General features: G+C 41.5%; 2 protein-coding genes across 2 annotated transcripts; one reads left to right on the top strand and one right to left on the bottom strand.

The window, feature by feature from the left end:
• On the top strand, nt 1-2,865 carry osgin2 (oxidative stress induced growth inhibitor family member 2; the record flags this gene model as incomplete). Its single annotated transcript, XM_083896020.1, has 5 exons — nt 1-70; nt 220-356; nt 428-619; nt 1,509-1,600; nt 1,683-2,865. Exons 1-5 carry the CDS (start codon nt 4-6, stop codon nt 2,863-2,865), a joined length of 1,671 nt encoding a protein of 556 aa, XP_083752146.1. The 5' UTR covers nt 1-3.
• Nucleotides 2,866-5,408: 2,543 nt separating this feature from the next.
• Nucleotides 5,409-17,875, bottom strand: nbn (nibrin; the record flags this gene model as incomplete). Its single annotated transcript, XM_083895593.1, has 17 exons — nt 5,409-5,675; nt 6,807-6,856; nt 6,964-7,077; nt 7,927-8,067; nt 8,751-8,837; nt 8,954-9,587; nt 10,144-10,306; nt 10,506-10,708; nt 10,800-10,932; nt 11,492-11,592; nt 11,694-11,884; nt 13,786-13,903; nt 13,988-14,091; nt 14,913-15,072; nt 15,265-15,392; nt 16,620-16,741; nt 17,815-17,875. The coding sequence occupies 17 exons, from the start codon at nt 17,873-17,875 to the stop codon at nt 5,642-5,644; spliced, it is 2,544 nt and encodes an 847-aa protein (XP_083751719.1). The 3' UTR covers nt 5,409-5,641.
• Between the last annotated feature and the right edge of the window lie 287 nt (nt 17,876-18,162).

Here is an 18,162-nt window from a genome sequence, read left to right as displayed (position 1 = left end):
GCCATGCCTCTCCTGGAAGAGACCACTCTGCCACAAGAGCACCCACCCATTGTCCCCGTTGTCATCATAGGTAAACCTTTTTTTGCTCTTTTTGTTGGTTTTCAGCTTCAAGATCTTCCATATTCTCTTTGGTGCCACGTAGACATGTGCTCTGTGTTGATGCTAATCCAACCATCTCCGAAAGTAAAAAGTGCATGTAAAACTGGCTTGTTTTTTCAGGCAATGGACCATCAGGCATCTGCCTGTCCTACCTGCTGAGTGGATACACGCCCTGCCTCGATTTGGCAACAGTCCACCCTAACCCTATTCTATATAAGAAGCTACAGGAGTCCAAGCACACACCCATCACTGAACAGGTACGAACAATGACGCGTCGCCTGCAAATGTACGCAATCAGTCGTCATGAGGGTGACAATTGTTTTTACAGGATCTGGAATATTTAAGTGAAGGTCTTGAAGGGAGATCAATGAATCCAGTGGCGGTACTTTTTGACACACTGCTCCACCCTAACGCTGACTATGGCTACGAGTTGCCTCCTGTCCTTCAGTGGAGGAGGGACAAGCAGCAACACATCCCACATCTGGTGCTGGGGAGAGCAACACCTGGCGGTGCTTGGCATGTAAGCGACAGGATCAAGGGCCAATTCCAATTCCTATCTTAACCCTCGATCTTAACCCTCAAGCTCAACCCTTAATCTTAACTGGCCCTCAAAACCAAGTGATGAGGGTTATTTTGTCACTTAGAAATGGGACACCCCTTAAATGCAGATACGTCTTCAGACTGTGGGGGGCAGAATAACGCGAAAGCTGCGTCCAGTCTGTCAACTCCAAAAAAGAAGAAGAAGAAGAACACATTTACGTCACGATTATTTTTATTATTACGATCCGTCAGTCAAGTTATTAGGTTGTCAGTTAGTTATAAGATGATACTCATACAAATACCACAACCACGGACATATTCAGCTGACAGTTACCACACACCACGGCTTATTGAAGGGTAAACGATAGCAAACGATCGCTTGTCCGCACCGGCCGGCTATTGACAAAATAAAAAAAAATAAAATAAATGTTACGCAACAATGACGTCAGTAATCCATAATATGGGCCTAAACTAAGATAATACAATGGTTTTCATCATTTTTATATCTCTATTAATAAAGAAAACTTTAATTTGTAGTGTACTCGTTTCGCTGCTTTCGGCGCCATCTTTGTTCTGTCAAAACACGCAATGCATTCTGGGTAGCACTTGCTCCCAAGGGTGGTCTCAGAAAATCTCAATATTGAGGGCGATACAGCCCTTAAACTTGCCCCATAACTTAATTTTTCTGACAATCGGGACAGCACTTGCACTAGAGGGAGCGCACATTTTTGAGATTAAGGGGTAAGGAAGGAATTGGAATTCACTCGAAGTGTTCCAAACCTTTGTGACTATCCACATTTGCCTTCAAACCCTTCCTGTTTGTCCTCGTTGACACTGCATTGTCTTCTACACTTCTAATCTCCCCTCAGGCAATGGAAGGCTCCATGCTCACTATTAGTCTTGGCATCTGGATGGAGCTTCCCGGTATCAACTACAGAGATCTAAACAATGGAATACGCAGGTAAAGACGAGGACAAGTTTGACGGCTCTCGTTTCAGTTTATTGTTCCGCCTCGTTGCTCACTTTTGTTCTCCTCCCGCTAGGGATGTAACCAGTGACAGAGCAACCCCAGAGGTGATCTCATCCTATTACCGTAACTATGTGAAACTAAAGGGGCTCCAAAAGAACTTTGCAGACAACACCTATGTGACCTCTGTCCACAAACTCTGCCGGGGGCACGATGGGGAAGTTCTGGAGAATGGGCACACTGATGAAGCAGATGGAGGGGTGGGTGACTGTGGGGATGAGGTCTTTAAGGGAAACGGAGTCGAGTGCGTAAACAGTGGATCAAGCGGCGTTCTTTGGGAAGTCAGGGGATTTCAGCAGGTGCAGAACGACGCACACATCCCCTTCTGTCTGTTCACCGAGAACGTGGTTCTGGCCACGGGCGCGTCGGATTCACCGGTCCGATTGGGCGTGGAGGGGGAGGACCTTCCGTTTGTGTTCCACAGTGTCTCGGACCTCGGCTTGGCCGTGGGCCAAAGAAAGCTGGACATGAACTCCGATCCCGTTTTGATTGTAGGCGCCGGTTTAAGCGCCGCGGACGCAGTCCTGTGCGCTCGCAACAGCAACGTGAGGGTGCTGCACGTTTTCCGCAAGAGTGTCGACGACTCGGATCTCATCTTCAAGCAGCTGCCGAAGACCATGTACCCGGAATACCACAAAGTTTACAACATGATGCGCACTCAGACCTACACCAATGTGGCTCCCTCCTCTGCTCCCAGCAGACCCCAGGCAGCTAGTATCGCCTCTTCCGTTTGTGCCAAGATGTGTCCGAAACCCCAGCTTGCCATTGGCAACATGGGTGGTAACGCCAGCGTGGGTTTGTTTCCCGACTACACCAGTTTCCCCGAACACTGTGTGGTGTCCTTCCAGCCTGACTCGAAGTGCTTGCTGCAGGGGATGAACTCCCTGAAGGCGGTCAAGATCTCCATGGTCCTGGTGCTGATCGGGACCAACCCAAACTTGTTCTTTTTGAAGGGGCAAGGCAAGTACCTGGGGCAGGATCCAACAAAACCCATCTCTTGCAAGCAAAACCCCATTGACATCCACCCATACACGTTTGAGTGCACCAAGGAGCCGGGTCTCTTTGCCATGGGTCCACTGGTGGGAGACAACTTTGTTCGATTTTTGAAGGGTGGCGCTTTAGGCATCGCCTCCTGTCTGCTGAAGAGACTCAAGAAGAAAGGGACTCTTATCAGCAATGTCGGGAATAACTTCATTTGAAAACACGGTACACGTTCGCGTACGGCAGATTTTGAGGGGGTTTTACAAACTCTTCAAGAAAATGCTTGGGGGAGTTGTGGATGTACAGTAATTAGAAGCAACTTGCCTGACATCTCAAGAAGTCCGAGCTACCATGTGCCAATGTTTTCATCACGTTCATAAATGAACGGGACCCTCATTATCATCAGTGGTATTTGTTTCAGTTCATTTACTTACTAACTTTTCTAAACTTTAGGAGACATTATGCAACATATACATTTAGTTGTGGCACAAACTCCTGATGTTCTCTACTCCACACGGCGATAACTATGAAACAAAGGTGACTGTAGAGATGAATCCTAGAAAGTATGAACTTCTTAGCTACAGAAACCCAATGTTCCTGTTTATTCTGAGCCTACCATGTATTATTATTATTATTTTTTTAACTTCATGTATTCTTTTACCTGCTGTTGTAGGCGACAGCATAGTTACCGCTTCCTAAAAGGTTTGAAGTGTAATAAACCTTTTGCTGTTGCTTTGATTACACTGTAAATGATGGGATTTTCTAAGATGATAATTTCTCATGCAGATGTGAATCTATTCTCAGAAACGCATTCCAAAGTATATTAAGGGCATTTCCCTCCGAGTTGAATTTGTATTCAGAACATCTGCAAACTTCATAGCATATTTTCTCCCCAATAATAACTGAATTTTCTTCTGAAGCATTTGACTTTAACCTCCATTAAGGCTAGAATATGGTGATTAAAGGTGCATTATGTAATAAATCAAAAGCAACTGGCCGTAAAATCCTCTTAATGTGTCACAGAGACTCAGGAATAATGTTCATATGACAAACTGAACTCACCAACAACAACAGTACAGCCAAAATATTAGCATTAAAAAAAAAAAATCATGTTTTGCCATGTGGCGCCACCTACCGTCATCTACCAATCATTGCAGTCAGTAGTGTCTCAGCTGCCGAGCAACCACGGGTTGCCAGCTACGTCAAAAAACAAAACCTAAAAGACCTCTGTATTTTGAATTTGAATGTAGTAACTGTTTTTGGCCACATTCTTACATATGGCACCTTTAAGCAAAATTGACTTAGTCTTGATTCCACAGTTATAAGACAAAAAAAAAGAAGACACAAAACGCACACTTGCAACAAATCCATTTTTATAATCATACCATCCAAATCATTTATTTTTTAAATATATTTTGAGTTCACAAAATCCTAACATCTACTTATTGTATTTTTGTAATGACATTATGCATTTTGATGAATTGGCTATACTTGTGAAGACGAACATCCAAACTCCCTCACTTACGTTAGTATTTATCGGCTTTTCTCAATATTGTGAGACGCAATGTGCAATTTCGTTTACATTAAACTTCACAGCAATCATCAAGTTTCTCTGATTTCTGAGAATCGCATACAAGGAAAGGCTCTTTTCTATTTTAAGTGTTAATCTATACAGTATATTCTTTTTCCTTTTTTTTTTAAATACAGCTTTACAATAAAGAGCCGCAACTGGTTTGCTAAGTGCCAAATAACAGTTTTGACGTCATGACCAGTAACATTAACAATTTATTTTATGCTTCTGCTGCATTTTGTTCTTTTTTTTTTAAAGAGCGTGTTGTTGCCATATTAATTTTTATGTGTGTGTGCTGCTCACACACAGCTCAAGGTTTGTTTATTGATGATGTGATCCCTCAGTAGGGAAGTTCTTCAGAGTGCTGAATCATTACTATAAATCATGTTTGTAGCCACATTGCTTTTTCCCCACTGAGTTAGTTAGTTACTGTTAAAGCTTTAGTAGACATTTTTTGTTAAATACTGAATTTCACCTCAATTAGAACATTGTTTTGGTATATTTAATATTTAATGTATGCATGTAGGACTGCATAAACGACTGCAGAGCAGATAAGTGCTACAAAGACTGTTATGGTCAGACTACAGAGACTGGGTGAGTCAACAGTGGCCAACTTTTATTGTTAAGAATGAATAATATGAGCCTCTGACATGCATGTTGAACGCACCTCTGTTAATCCCTGGAGCAAATCTGTTTGCTTCCACTTAAAGCACTAACACATTTTTTTTTATTAATTCATTCCATGTCCTGAATTCAAACTGATATTGATTTATTTTTCAGAAAGCATTTTCCAAATACTCAGTTAAGTAAAGAAAAGTCTTGTACATTTGAGAATCCACAAGGACAGCTTCTTGAACTCTTGACTTTTCAGTTTAACATGATTTTGCACATGGCACTTGTTACGAATGTGTTGGGACAAATGCTTATTGTGATGACTTTTTATTATTTGAACACCTTATGGACGTGTACAAGTGCCTGATGGTGTGGCTCATTAGAGATCATGTAAGGAATGGTAACACTTGAATCCCTCTCATGTTTCTAGTTCCAGGGAACACATTCGGTCTTAACTTCAAATGGAACGAAAAAGCTGCTTTCAGCATGTAGACTTTTAATGCGCTCTTGTACAACTGAAGAGTTTTTAGTGTTTTGTATGGCATATTTTTTATTACTTACAAATAAAAACAGAGAAAAAAAAACATCTCTAAACATGAGACGTATGTGTTTTCTTACATTGTTTGCTGTCAGTGGTTTATGTATAACGACACGACAGAGAGAACAGGAAGAAAAGTAAAGCATTTTCTTTTTTAGCAGATATGAAGCAGTGACTCCGTATTAGATATTAACACAGGTCGTTTTAGCTCTTTCTTTTTCTTCTTGTGTCTCTAAAATGAATTCCCACTGGTTGACTTTAAAATGAAGGCGTTTCATCTTCTCTTGGTCAGTTTGGTGGGGTTGTACCTGGACACACAAACACACACAGAGAGAGAGAGAGTGAGTGAGAGTCAGGATTGGCTTTTAACATTCCTCGTGGATCATTCCTCACTATCCTGAGAGGCATTTTGAACAAACAATACAAACGGCCCAAATGAAGCGCTATAAAACATGGACAGTGTTTGAACAGGTCAAAGCAAACAGGCTTCCTATAAACCATGTCTGGAAACTTTGTTTCAGCCCAGAAAAAAAAAAGAAAAGAAAAAAAGCCACATTGTTTTCTTGTGCAGCAGAGTCTGTTCCCCAGCGACACATGACTGACTGAGCATGACTCCATGATCAAACAGCCCAGCCTATACACACACACACACACACAGTCTCTTTTCTGCTTAGTCAAAGAAAACATGGCAGCAGCATCGTTGGCAGCTTACATCACCCGTTGCCCTGGCAACCATTGTGACGAAAGAAGCACAACATCCTGATTGGTTAACCTGATGCTACACAGGCCCCATATCCATAATTGTCGGACGATTCATTTGTCTGCACCTGATTATAATGACTGAATAATGACAAACTGTCCAATATCTCATTACCAGGAGAAGGTAGTGACGCTCTTTCTAACCTTTTTATTAAGTCTTAATCACAGGGGGACAGAACAGCTCATGTTTAAATGATTGCCTCTTATTTCCATGTCTTGCTACTACCTTGTATCTTATTTTAAGTGTGCGTTGTTGTTTTTTATAACGGTCTGTATGTTTGTTTTCAGGATTTTATGTTGGAAAGTCGAAGACAAATTCCCCCTTTTGGTGGACAAGCAAGTTTGACAACATGTAGCTAGGTTCTAAGTTTTACTTTATTAATTTAAATATGATTATTATAGACATTATTTGAATTTGGCAGGAGTTGAAGATAAAATAAATATACCTATTTCCTTTATAAGTATACAATCATCCGATTGTATGAATTGTATGAAACATAAATCATGTTATGCACTACAGTTTCTAAACAAATGATTTTGATTTTACTTTCCAGGGACTCTTGGCCAACACCATCTTGTAACAATAACAAAATAACAGAAACCTTTGAATGTTTCTCTGGAAGCTGTGATAACAAAGCTGTGTCACGCCTTCTGGGACAAAATGAAATCCTCTCTCTCACCTGAAGAGGTCGTCGCCTGCACTCTCATCCCGTCTGCTCTGATGCTCCTCCTGAGGTAAACACACACACACACACATACACACACTGCAGTTATGAACGGAGGCAATCGTGTGACAGATTACAAACAGATACGACTGACAGCGTGACAAACAGTTACCTCGGCTACATCTTTCAGCCATTCATCCAGATCAGAGTTCTTCCCCTTGTTGTGAACCAGCAGAGCAGACCCTGCTATGACGTGGGCCGAGTTCTCCGCGTCCGTTACCCGGCTCTGTAAAAAAACACACACGAGGACATTGGTCCAAATATAAAACAACGATCCTGTACATAGAGCAAGATTTGTGAAAAGACGCTGAATCGTGAAGCTGCTCTTCTCACACTGTAGATCATGCGGAAGTGATGAAATTTACCAGGGTCTTTGAATGCACCTCATAGCTGCTCCTCTTAGCTTAAAGGGGAAATAAGTAGTTTATAGTGCCATCTAGAGGAGAGGCTGACATTTACAACAAAGACCTGCTGCTCTGCTCACCCCCTCCCTTCCCTGAGCGCTACGGTGTCCGCAGCTGGTCAAATGTCGTCCTCGCCGTCTTTCTCCGTGTCAGCAGATGAGGTTCGTGAGGCGAGGGAGAGGGCGAGCTACCGCGGCCGTAGCAGACGAAGCGGAGAGAGAGGAGGCGGGACTTCTGCTACAAGTAAAGAAACGCTTGTTTTGTTCTCTCGCGTTTGTCCTTACAGGCTCCGGTAGAAACATGGCGTCTCGCTGCTAACAGTGGCTATGCAACCGCGGTCCGCGGTCATGTTATTTAACATGACTTTTTGAAACACTACGAAAATGAAACAAAAACTATTATACAGCGACTAGACAATGCAGGAGCACATAATATGTATAAAAAAAGTGGATTTTGGGTAATATAAACCCATAAATACTACATATTGTACCTTTAACATGGCTGTGTGTTCACATAAATTGAAACATCAGCTTTTTAACTTGTGTGTGATTTGTGGACCATACAATCATTAGATAAGCTGTGGGCATATGTGCAGTTATAAAGTAAATTGTGTGTTTTTAAGTGTCTCTAAATGTAAAAGGAGGCTCGTCTATGTCGAATTGTAGACCGACCTTGCGGAAACGTTTGAAGTTCTTGGTGACGCCGTTGCCCGTCGGCTGCTTTGGTTTGGTTTTGGGAGGAGCCGTCACAGTGAGAGAGCGGAACTCCACCAGCAACAGCTTTTTAGGAAGGTCCTCATCAATCCTAGAATCCTGTAAAACAGCATCAGTAATCAGTCGTGAAACTTATGTTGTGAGATAACAAAGTGATCCTGAACGGCATGGTGGTCAGGATGTGGTTCAATGATATGGCTCTTTTCTTTGTTATCTTATCTGGTCCAAATGTAGCCCTCACCACTTTTGACTATTTGAAAAACTGGTGTTTTATTTTTTTTAAATATATAATAACATAACAAGAAACACAACGCTCTAATTCATTGTGCTTCTGCCCTGGATTTGCAGGTGTTCTCAGCAACAGAGCTGGGGGCGGATCACAGATACACTGGTCCTTCACCTTCAGATGCACCACCTGCTTTTAATGCGTGGGTTACATCCTACAACCAAGAGGCACTGACAATGCAATGCGAGGAATACAACTAAAATGGTAGTACACGTAGGAGTAAGAATAAAGGGACTCAGAGGGTGAGCCGAGCGTCTCTAGTCTGTGTGCCTTTATGTCTTTGGGCAAGAAATGTATCCTCAAATAGCTCCTTCCTGATGGCTGTACAGCAGTGTGTGACTGATGTGTGACAGAAAACGCGCTGCAGTTACTATATATGTGTAATATTTTTATCATATATATATATAATATTGTAAAGCAAGCACAGATTCACATTAATATATTAGTTTGATTAGTAAGAGACTCTGATATTCCTAGTTTTTTTCTGCAGACTTACTTGGACCTCCTGTTTCACAACTAGTTTCACTAGAGGGGTCTTAACTTCTTCTTTAGGCTCTTTAGGATTATCTCCTTTGAACCGATCCTGTAAGAACACAAAATTAACAATAACAAAGAAACATAATTGCATGTAAAAACTCTAAGTCAATGTTCTCTTTAAATTGAAGAAGAATTGAGAACGAGTCTTTGTCTTTTCCTCACCTCAGATGCTTTGTCACCTTCAGAGGGCGTGGCGTTTTTGCTCTTTTTGGCAGATGACGCATCGACGCGTTTGCTGGGTTCATGATTAGTCGTCTTGTATTGTGAGGGGTCAGCTGGTTCTGTCTTGACGGAGACGACACACTGCTCGGGATCTCGGCTCTGGTTCCTTTTCTCCGTGTCCACCAGTGGCCTTCTGTTGTCTCCACTGTCCTCTACATGGACCCGCTGCCTTTTGCTTGAGGATGAAGCCTCTGCTGTATTTAAAGCTTGTTTCTGTGCAGCTGAACTTTGCTCTTTTAGCTGTGCTTGCTGGCATTGGTTGCCCGATGGTTGTTGGTCAAAAAAATCCATATCTTCAGACATGATGGACTCCAGCTCCTCCATCCTTAGCTCTTCTTCAATCTCCTTCCTCTTTCTGCTGCGTGGCTCTTCCTGGGCAGTGTAGGAAACTCTTTGCTGTGGAGTCTGTGATTGTCCTGCGAACAGATCAGCTCCTGAACCCAGTGGAGTCTGAGACGTGGGTGCCTCTTTAGATGCGACTGTGGCGCTCGGTGCTTGTATCCTGCTCATGAATGATGCCAGTGCAGGTCGCTTTGACTCAGACATGACGGGGGAGAGCTCATCGTCCAGAGGCCTTAAAGGACAACATACAGACTTTAAGCCAGTTTCCAACAGTTATTCTGCTTTAATATCAATAGAGCAGCTTTGAACATGCACTGGAGGCCAGAAATCCTCTGAAGACCGTCTTGCTGATAGATAATCTTCAATCTCCCACTGTGTTTATCATATGTAAATGACAAACTCCAGACATTTACGTCCAGACCCAATTCCTTATGCAGACTAGCTTTATGTTGAAATCTTTCTCTCATTGGGTAAAATATAATTTTGTAATATAACATATTATTACATACGTTAGAAATGTTTAAGTGCTATCACTATTTTTATCGCTAGGTCTAGTTAACATATGAAACACTCTGATATTGTCTTCTAAAGGCAGAAGGCCGTACACTCTGGTGCTGTCAGAGATTGTTTTGTCTCCACTGTTGCCAAGTGCTTGCTCACCGTTGGGTTTCTCTGTAATAATCGTCAGGTCTTGACCGTGTAAAGTGCACTGAGATAATGTATGTTATGAATTGGTGCAATACAAACCAAACTGAGGTAAAATAAAGGCTGAAGGAGCAGAGGATTACCTTTTCTTATTGACTGGCTGAAAGAAATTTGTCAGTGTCGACTGTTTCTGTGGGGACGTCTGAGCAGGAGTTTGTGGTTTCCGTGGCGATGGCTTCTGTTGGAATGGTGGCTTCATGGCGCTGAACATGGATGACTGGGCCTTAACGCCGTTACTTCTTTCGCCTGAAACCGCAACATTTAGAGATGTGCTCAAGTGATGCAATTATTAAAGATAACAGTTGAGAAGAACTTCTTGCGTAGATAGAGCTGTGATGTCACAAAGGATAATCTACAGTGAAAAGGAGACAGAATATCGTATATTCTGTATATTTCATATTTACAGTTTTGAATCAGTACCGTGAAAGATAAACAATGCAACTACCGGTCAGTTTGGACTCGGGCTTCTTCCTCTGGGAGTCTGTGTTGTGTACAGTGTTCATGCTCATCGTGTCAGCCACAATGCACTGAGCGGAAACACTTTCAGATAAGACTCTGGATGCATCACACAGACTGGTGTCCTGGGTTTGCTTCTTTTCAGGTGTTTCGCCCACCGCTGTAACCCCAGCCATGTCACATGACTCCGACCTGGCGGATGCATAAAAATATAGATCAAACAGACTTTCTGGAGCCCACAGAACATCAGTTGAACATGATATGGACATGTGTCAGGTGGTACCCTTCTGGCGGCTCTGTATTCACAGCGTATGCTGTGATATTTAGTGTTGCTGCAGGTAACATGGTCTCATCCACCGCCATATTCTGTGACAGTGAAGCACTTGGGATTCTTGGTTTCAATTGAGGTGCCGACTCTAAAACACAAGAGAGAAGATTGAAACAATCGGAAATGTTTGAACACAAAAAAGGAGAAGGTGTTAAGAAAATAATGTTCATGTTTTTGTCTTCCCTTTGCAAAAAATAATCACCAATATCACGAAAACCCTTAGAACACAGAGCATTTGGGCTCTACAGGCAATAAACACACCTGAGCAAAAAGTACCACATTAAACATTAAAACTCGGATAGAATTAGCTAAATTTAGAAATATGTCTCATTTCAAAATTCACTTTGCTCGTTTTTATGAACAAAAATAACATAAAAAACGTCTATTTTGTGACTTCTGCACAAGGATCGCTACTGCATTTTTATAATGTAAAATATAATAATTAAAAATAATGAATATAAAATGAATCTGCCTAATTAAGCCTGAAGATGTGGTCTATAAACACACCCCAGGATACAGGAAATACATGTATAAATCCTAATCCCAAATTCTCGCATTCTTAAAATAAAGTATAAAATGTTCACACAAAACACAATATAATTAAAAAAAACATAAGTCAATCAGTGGTTTTCTGTCCCAACACCCACCTGACTCTGTCATTAGATTGGATGGATTGCAGTACTTGTCACAGGAAGCAAAAATGGCAGCCAAACCAATTTCAGACTCTGTGATGACTCGAAGGCCTTTTCTGTTTCGGTGCAAAAAGACAAAACCACATCAAGCACTGTGCTGTTACTGAAACACATTCTTATGTCATTTCGTGCAGGAGAACATGGGTTTGTGCGAAACCTTTGAACAATGTTCTTCACAGAGTTTGCCCACTCAGCAGCAGAGGAAGAGAGCAGAGTTTGGGAGCTTCCTGTTGTAGCATCAACCACACAGGTCTGCGGAGACTCCAGCAGGTCTCGAGGGAGGCTGCCCTCCTCCAGCAGCTGGCTCTTACCTCTGCCAAAACTCACGGCTGCACTCAGACGCTTCAGCTGCAAACAAGGAGGAGAAATAATGTTATTCTGCGTGTTTGAAGACAGAGTTACATTTCCCATCATTAGTGTCCAGATTTTTACCGGCTGCTTCTTATAACTCAATAAACTACCCTCTGGGAAGGGCGATCGGCACAAGTACGGCGGACAACTCGAGTGTCTTAAGAGGTTTACTTCTGCGTAAAGTGCTCTGCGTAGGCTACGTAGAGACTCTGCGTCGACGCAGAACCTGTCGAAGAGCCTCTGCGTCGTCTCCGTCTGCACGAAATATTTTTTAAGTGTCCGTCACTCCGTCAAGGGACAACGGAGACGGCAAGAGCTGCGATTGGTCCTCAGGACAGGCCGAGCGAAGCTGCTCTGTGCCGGCTCTCAGTGCGCTCCGGGCGTCCTGACAGAGGCGGAGCTGATCCCCGCCGATAACGCCGCTGCCGAACTATAAATACGTCATATCTTAACACACACAGCACATGTTTAGACCCTAAATGGCCAATTTCTCGCCTCAAATTATCTTAAAACTGCGTTACGTCACACAGAAAAGTGAGAAACGGCCACTGTTTCAACAACAACAGTCTTTTTCTCTCTTTCTTTCTCGGACGCCATTGCTCACTGTAGCCAGAAGCACAACAACCTTGCGCAGCGACCCCTACTGATCGGGCGGGAAATTGCAGCGAGTGTCCGTCACCACGACGCAGAAGTATAAATGCTCGAGGCGTCTCCGTGGTGACGCAGACGGATAACGCATACGCAGTCGGAGAAGTTTAATGTGGCCTTTATTCTACTCACAACTTAATACACTACTTCAGTGTTTCCCAACCCTGATCCTTAGGGAACACTGTCCTGCCATGTTTTAGATGTTACCCTGCTCCAAAAACACCTGATTCAGTTGAAACATTAATTTAAGAAAAGAGACAAAAGTTGGAACATTACATTTTGAAATTTTTTTTTTAACAAAAGTTGAAACATGAATTCTTTTTATTTATTTACAAAAGGTGAAACATTAAATTGTTTGAAAAAAATTGACAAAAGGTAAAACATTAAGTTGTTTGATTTTTTTTTTACAAAAGTTGAAACATTAATTTAAAAAAAATATATTTTGGAATTTTTTTTTTAACAAAAGTGCTATTTTTTTTAATATATATATAAAAGTTCGTTATTAGGCTTCTGCAGAATTGGCGATTTATTTGAATCAGGTGTTTTTGGAGCAGGGCAACATCTAAAACATGGCAGGGCAGTGTTCCCTGAGGACCAGGGTTGGGAAACACTGCACTACTTAATAGGTTGTAAACCGACAAAGCATACAAGTTCTGATGATCAGTTACAGATGAAGACAAACAAATAAAAAATTGGCTATATACAAAAAGTGCTTTGGTCAACAAAGATTTGATGGCGACTGCTTTGATGACAATCACTCTTTGATTTTGCACTGCACACGCTCAATAACTACAAGAACAACAATTACAATTCGTTTTGTTGATTGTCTTACGGAGACATGGCTTCTTAGTGGTCTATAAATATTTTAGTTTTGTAAAAGCATTCCGTCCTTGGGATGATGCTGTTGCATTAATCAGAAAAATGTGTGGAAGTGGTCTTACATAAGAGATGTTTTCCATAGGGCATCAGACTTTACTTCACTTGTTATTTGATTAATTTGTGCCTTGACTGAAAAAGAATTTGGTAAACAACCACCAATTTTGCAAAGACTGGCCTGTCCTTTGTTTCATCTTGTTGTCAAATTAACTTTTCCATTGAAAAGCAGGCTCTCCACTGGAGCAGCGTGTCTCTCCATTATTTCTTAAGCTAATGACTGAAAATCCTGACTCAATTACTGATCGACAAATTGTAAAACCTGACATTCTCTGCTCTTTTAGTTAGTGTTTTGCAGGAAAACAAAGTAAACAGACCTGTTTTGCACTGAGAAATATGAAGGTCTTTTCAGCAAAAAGCCTTTTGCGAAGTGGAGTCACTCCAAGCTTAACATCATCTTTATTCAAGCTGGGCTCGTCCATCACAGGGATGAAACTTGAAAAACAATGAAGAGAACAGATGATAGTTTGGTTCAGTGCCACAGCTAATGTGTTTACATGCAGGCGGACACGATTGTACCTCTCTGCTTTAGGAAGCGGCACTTTTTGCTCAACAGCTTTGTTGACCTCCGAGAAGAACTCTGGCTTCACGATGGGACAACAGCACAGCAGAGCAGAAATGGTCTGTTTACAAAAAACACAAGTAAGCATGTCAGCACAAGCAGGGACAAACACAACATTCTCTACAGAGGACAGAAGTAGAGCTTTATTTAATCGTTTTCAACTTAAAATCGCACGTTTCAATTATGAAATGTTGCTGTCGATGATGACGATGATAAACTTAAATAAGTTGAACTGTTGACTGCCTTTCTAATGCAAGCTGTTTTACAGTTTACAATTCATGTTCCGCATCATGTCTGACACAGAGTTTATCATTAATGAGCGGATATTGTTCTCAGAAACAATTTTTTTTTTGTTTTGTTACATATGTTTAATTTAATTTCTTTGATTTCTCTGTACACATTTAAATTTACATTTATCTCAGGTCAATCTCAGCGTGTCTGTCTGTCTGTCTGTCTGTCTGTCTGTCTGTCTGTCTATCTATCTATCTATCTATCTATCTATCTATCTATCTATCTATCTATCTATCTATCTATCTATCTATCTATCTATCTAGAGTAGTTAATGCTTTGGTCTCTCAGGAAATATGGTTTGGCAAACTTAAACAATTACTTCACTAAACTTCTACCGCTTTATCCTCCAAATGAGGGGCAAAACAGGCTTAATTTTAATTTTATTGAACTTGTGTGTTACTAATTTAAGTAATTTTAAAGTGTGTCTATTTTCTTCAGTGATCACATTCTATATCTATCACACAAAGATTATTGAACTGAAACCTGGCCTAAAAAATGATTACAAATCAAATGGCATAATAATAATGATAATAATAATAATAATAATAAACAAAAAACATAATCCCAATTAAATATTAGATATAGAAGGACCTTGATGGTGACTTTAACAGAGGGCATAGCCAGGTGGGTGCAGTCCTGAGTCCACGTGTTGACCAGTTTTCCTCCCAAAGCCAGCAGAGCGCGACAGAGTGACGCTTTGCCATCGTTGTCCAAACATGAAGAACACACCACTGGCTTCAAATAGTCCACACTGACATAAATCAACACAGGGCGATAATACACGTGTCACAACACATCTGCGTTAACTGTACGTTTTACTGGCATTTAATGAGTTTGGATGTTATAAGATTTAATGACGGAAATAGTCACTGAGTTCAAAAATCACTGATGATGTGATGTAAAACACACAACAGACCACAGCTGACAGGTCTCTGTCTCGTACCTGAATTTGCTGTCAAAGGCTCCAAAGGTGATACTGTCCCCCGTCTTCAGGTGGACTGCTGTGTTCTCTGTCACACGCTGGCTGTTGACAAAAGTGCCGTACTTGGAGGTGTCTTTCAAGGTCAGGGCCTAAAAGTGTAACACACAAGAACGAGCCATTTCTGTTCAATTATCCCAGTGTTCAATGATTCGTGTGTATCTTACCATCCAAGCTTTATTTAAATAAGAGCAGTGCAACAGCGACACCTACTGGCACCACTCGGGTGAATGTTTTTCAAACTAGGTGCATGTGACTTATGCATGCAAGTAATGTTCTCACACTGATATTAAAGAACTCCTACAAACACGTTGCACGTTTAAATTGATAAGAGATCTAATCATACTGTCACAGAGCTGTTGTGATAAGATCAAATTAAGATTGTTTGTCAGGTATCTCAACACACATCAGACAACAAATATTAACGCCTTCAGCTTACATTCTAAACATGTGACCAGCTGTGTTACTACAGTGAAACGTTACCGAGTGTAAACATGCACTCTGTCCGAACGCAGGTCTACGACTTAGTTGATCGATTTGCCTCATCAGTATGGAATCTTCTGTATATTTGCAGTTGCTACTACTCATTTTTCACTGTCCCTGGAAAAAGAAAACAGTATGCCGAGCTGCACAAGGTCCTGTTCCAAACTGGAATTAACATCCGCCATCAGTGGTTTGTTCGGGCAACCCCACCTTTATTTAAATATACACTGACATTAAGTCTGTTTGCCAACTAACGAAATTAAGTTTTTAACTTTTGACGTTTGATTCAGTCTGACATCATTGGATCCGTGTTTGCGAGAGAGAGAGAAAACAAAGATGGTAGCCAGAGTTAATCAACATTACTCCAGCTGCTGTTAGTGTATGTAAAAGAAATCCTGTTGTAATCAGTGTTAATATAGTGGCAAATGCAAATTACTCAAAGTAAGGACGCTGACTGATTAGTGTAAAAATCCAGTGAAACTGCTGTGAATCTGAAGACGTCAGCTGAGGAGACGGTCTGTGGACAGACTGCGTTCATGCAGCCCAGTGTAGTTTTTATTGATTGGGTCCGAGGACGCATTCAGGACAGATTGGGAGTTGATTTGGTGACATATGTGACCAGCGCCACAAGAAAACCATAAACTTTGTATTTGAATGTGGGTTGTTTGATTGCTGTGAACCGATTGCTAGTTGAGGTGTGGTGATTCCAGTGCTTTTGTTGGTTTTTTTTCGGCCAATCAGCTACGCGTCACTGAGGAAACACATGGCTACTGCTACTTCGAGAAGCTGCGTGTGTTTTCATCGTTATGCGCATTTATTTCCTGTCTTCCTCTCACCTGGTCAGTAACGGTGAGGAGAGCGTGAGCCCTGCTGATGGACTGGTCATTTGCAAGAAGGATGGCACAGTTTTTACGTCCAACCACATAGTCCTTACTGGCAACGAGGTAGTGGATCTCACCTGAGGGTGACAGAAGGAAGGTTAAGCGTCATTCACTGCAAAATCACAAAGTATCAATTTGGTGATTTATCGTCGTCCTTCCTCGTACATTAAAGCTCACATAGAGTGGTCCTGTTGCACATATATGTGAGTTATGGAGGTCTACTTACATACATTAACTTGTTTTTATGGTCAAAAACCTCCTAGTTGCTGTAACCGAGCCGATATAAATATCTCCTTACTGACGCTGTCCTCAGCCGCGGTGTTTCAGACTGAAATCTCACGCCCAGAAGACAGACTGTATTGTGATTGGCCAGTACCCGGAAGTGACATAATTAGCACACCCGCTCTCAGAAGCGCAGCTCCCCCCTCTGGAACGGTGGATGCACTGCTACTCATTATCAGCTCGTGAAACATCTCCACAACAGACGTTATTCTTCTTCTGCGGTTCAATGCACGCAAACCGGTTATACTGCCTTGGCAGAGGTCTGCGCTCTCCGAGTGCTTTTCTAGTTGAGAGATGCTCCATTAATTTCAAACTATGCAGCTTTCACAGTATGTTGGCGTCCTCTGTGTTATCGATATCTATATGATATTACACAGTGATACACAGAACATTTGCCACAGGATAAAGATGTGCATTAGGGTGTCATTTGTTTTTTTTTAACATCTTTTACATGAAAGGGAACTAAATTAAATACTAAAGGTCCTATTAAGGTAATAACAATCAAGTTTTAGAGCAGTAAAATGAGAAGAGGAATGAGATGAAAGACAGTGAACTTTAAACATGGAGTCCTTGTGGGATTTGATAAAGAAACAGCCTGAATCCACATTCACTGTTCTCCTCAGATCCTCCAAACAACTAGAGAGAGTGACAACTGTGTGCAGGTTTCACGAGTTACCGTTTCATATTCATGTAAATACATTTTGAAAACCAAAATGCGACTTTTAAAGCCACGACAGCCACACTTGCACAACACTGTAATTATTACTGTGAAACACGGCAGTAAATGCTTTCGGATCAGACGTCATGAAACTGAGAATGACTGAAGTTAAGTTAGCTGACTATGCTAGCATAAGCGTGACGACGGTACCTCCTCCTCCTCCTCCTCCTCCCCCTTCTCCTTCAGGCTGCAGCGGCGTCAGGATCCACATTCCACCGCTGCTGCTGCTGTTGCTTTGTGTAGTGAACCCAGCAGAAGGTGAATATCTCACGTAAAAACACCTTCTTAATAACAATGTGGACTCACAAGTACCGGCGCGCCACGAAATCACGTACAACTCCTGCGCCGCCGCGGGATTTTCAAAATAAGAGTCACGTCCATTTCCCGTTTCCTTTCACAACTTGAATATAATTACACATAAAAGCTAATTTACTATTGATGTATAAGTATGTTTGTGAAATTATAAAAAAATAAAATAAATAAATGAATAGACAAAAT

Source organism: Microchirus variegatus (assembly GCF_963457635.1).
Source record: "Microchirus variegatus genome assembly, chromosome: 1".
In the NCBI taxonomy this organism is placed as follows: Eukaryota; Metazoa; Chordata; class Actinopteri; order Pleuronectiformes; family Soleidae; genus Microchirus; species Microchirus variegatus.
The sequence above is the reverse complement of the archived record's forward strand: the minus strand, read 5'-3'. Positions and strand labels throughout refer to the sequence as shown.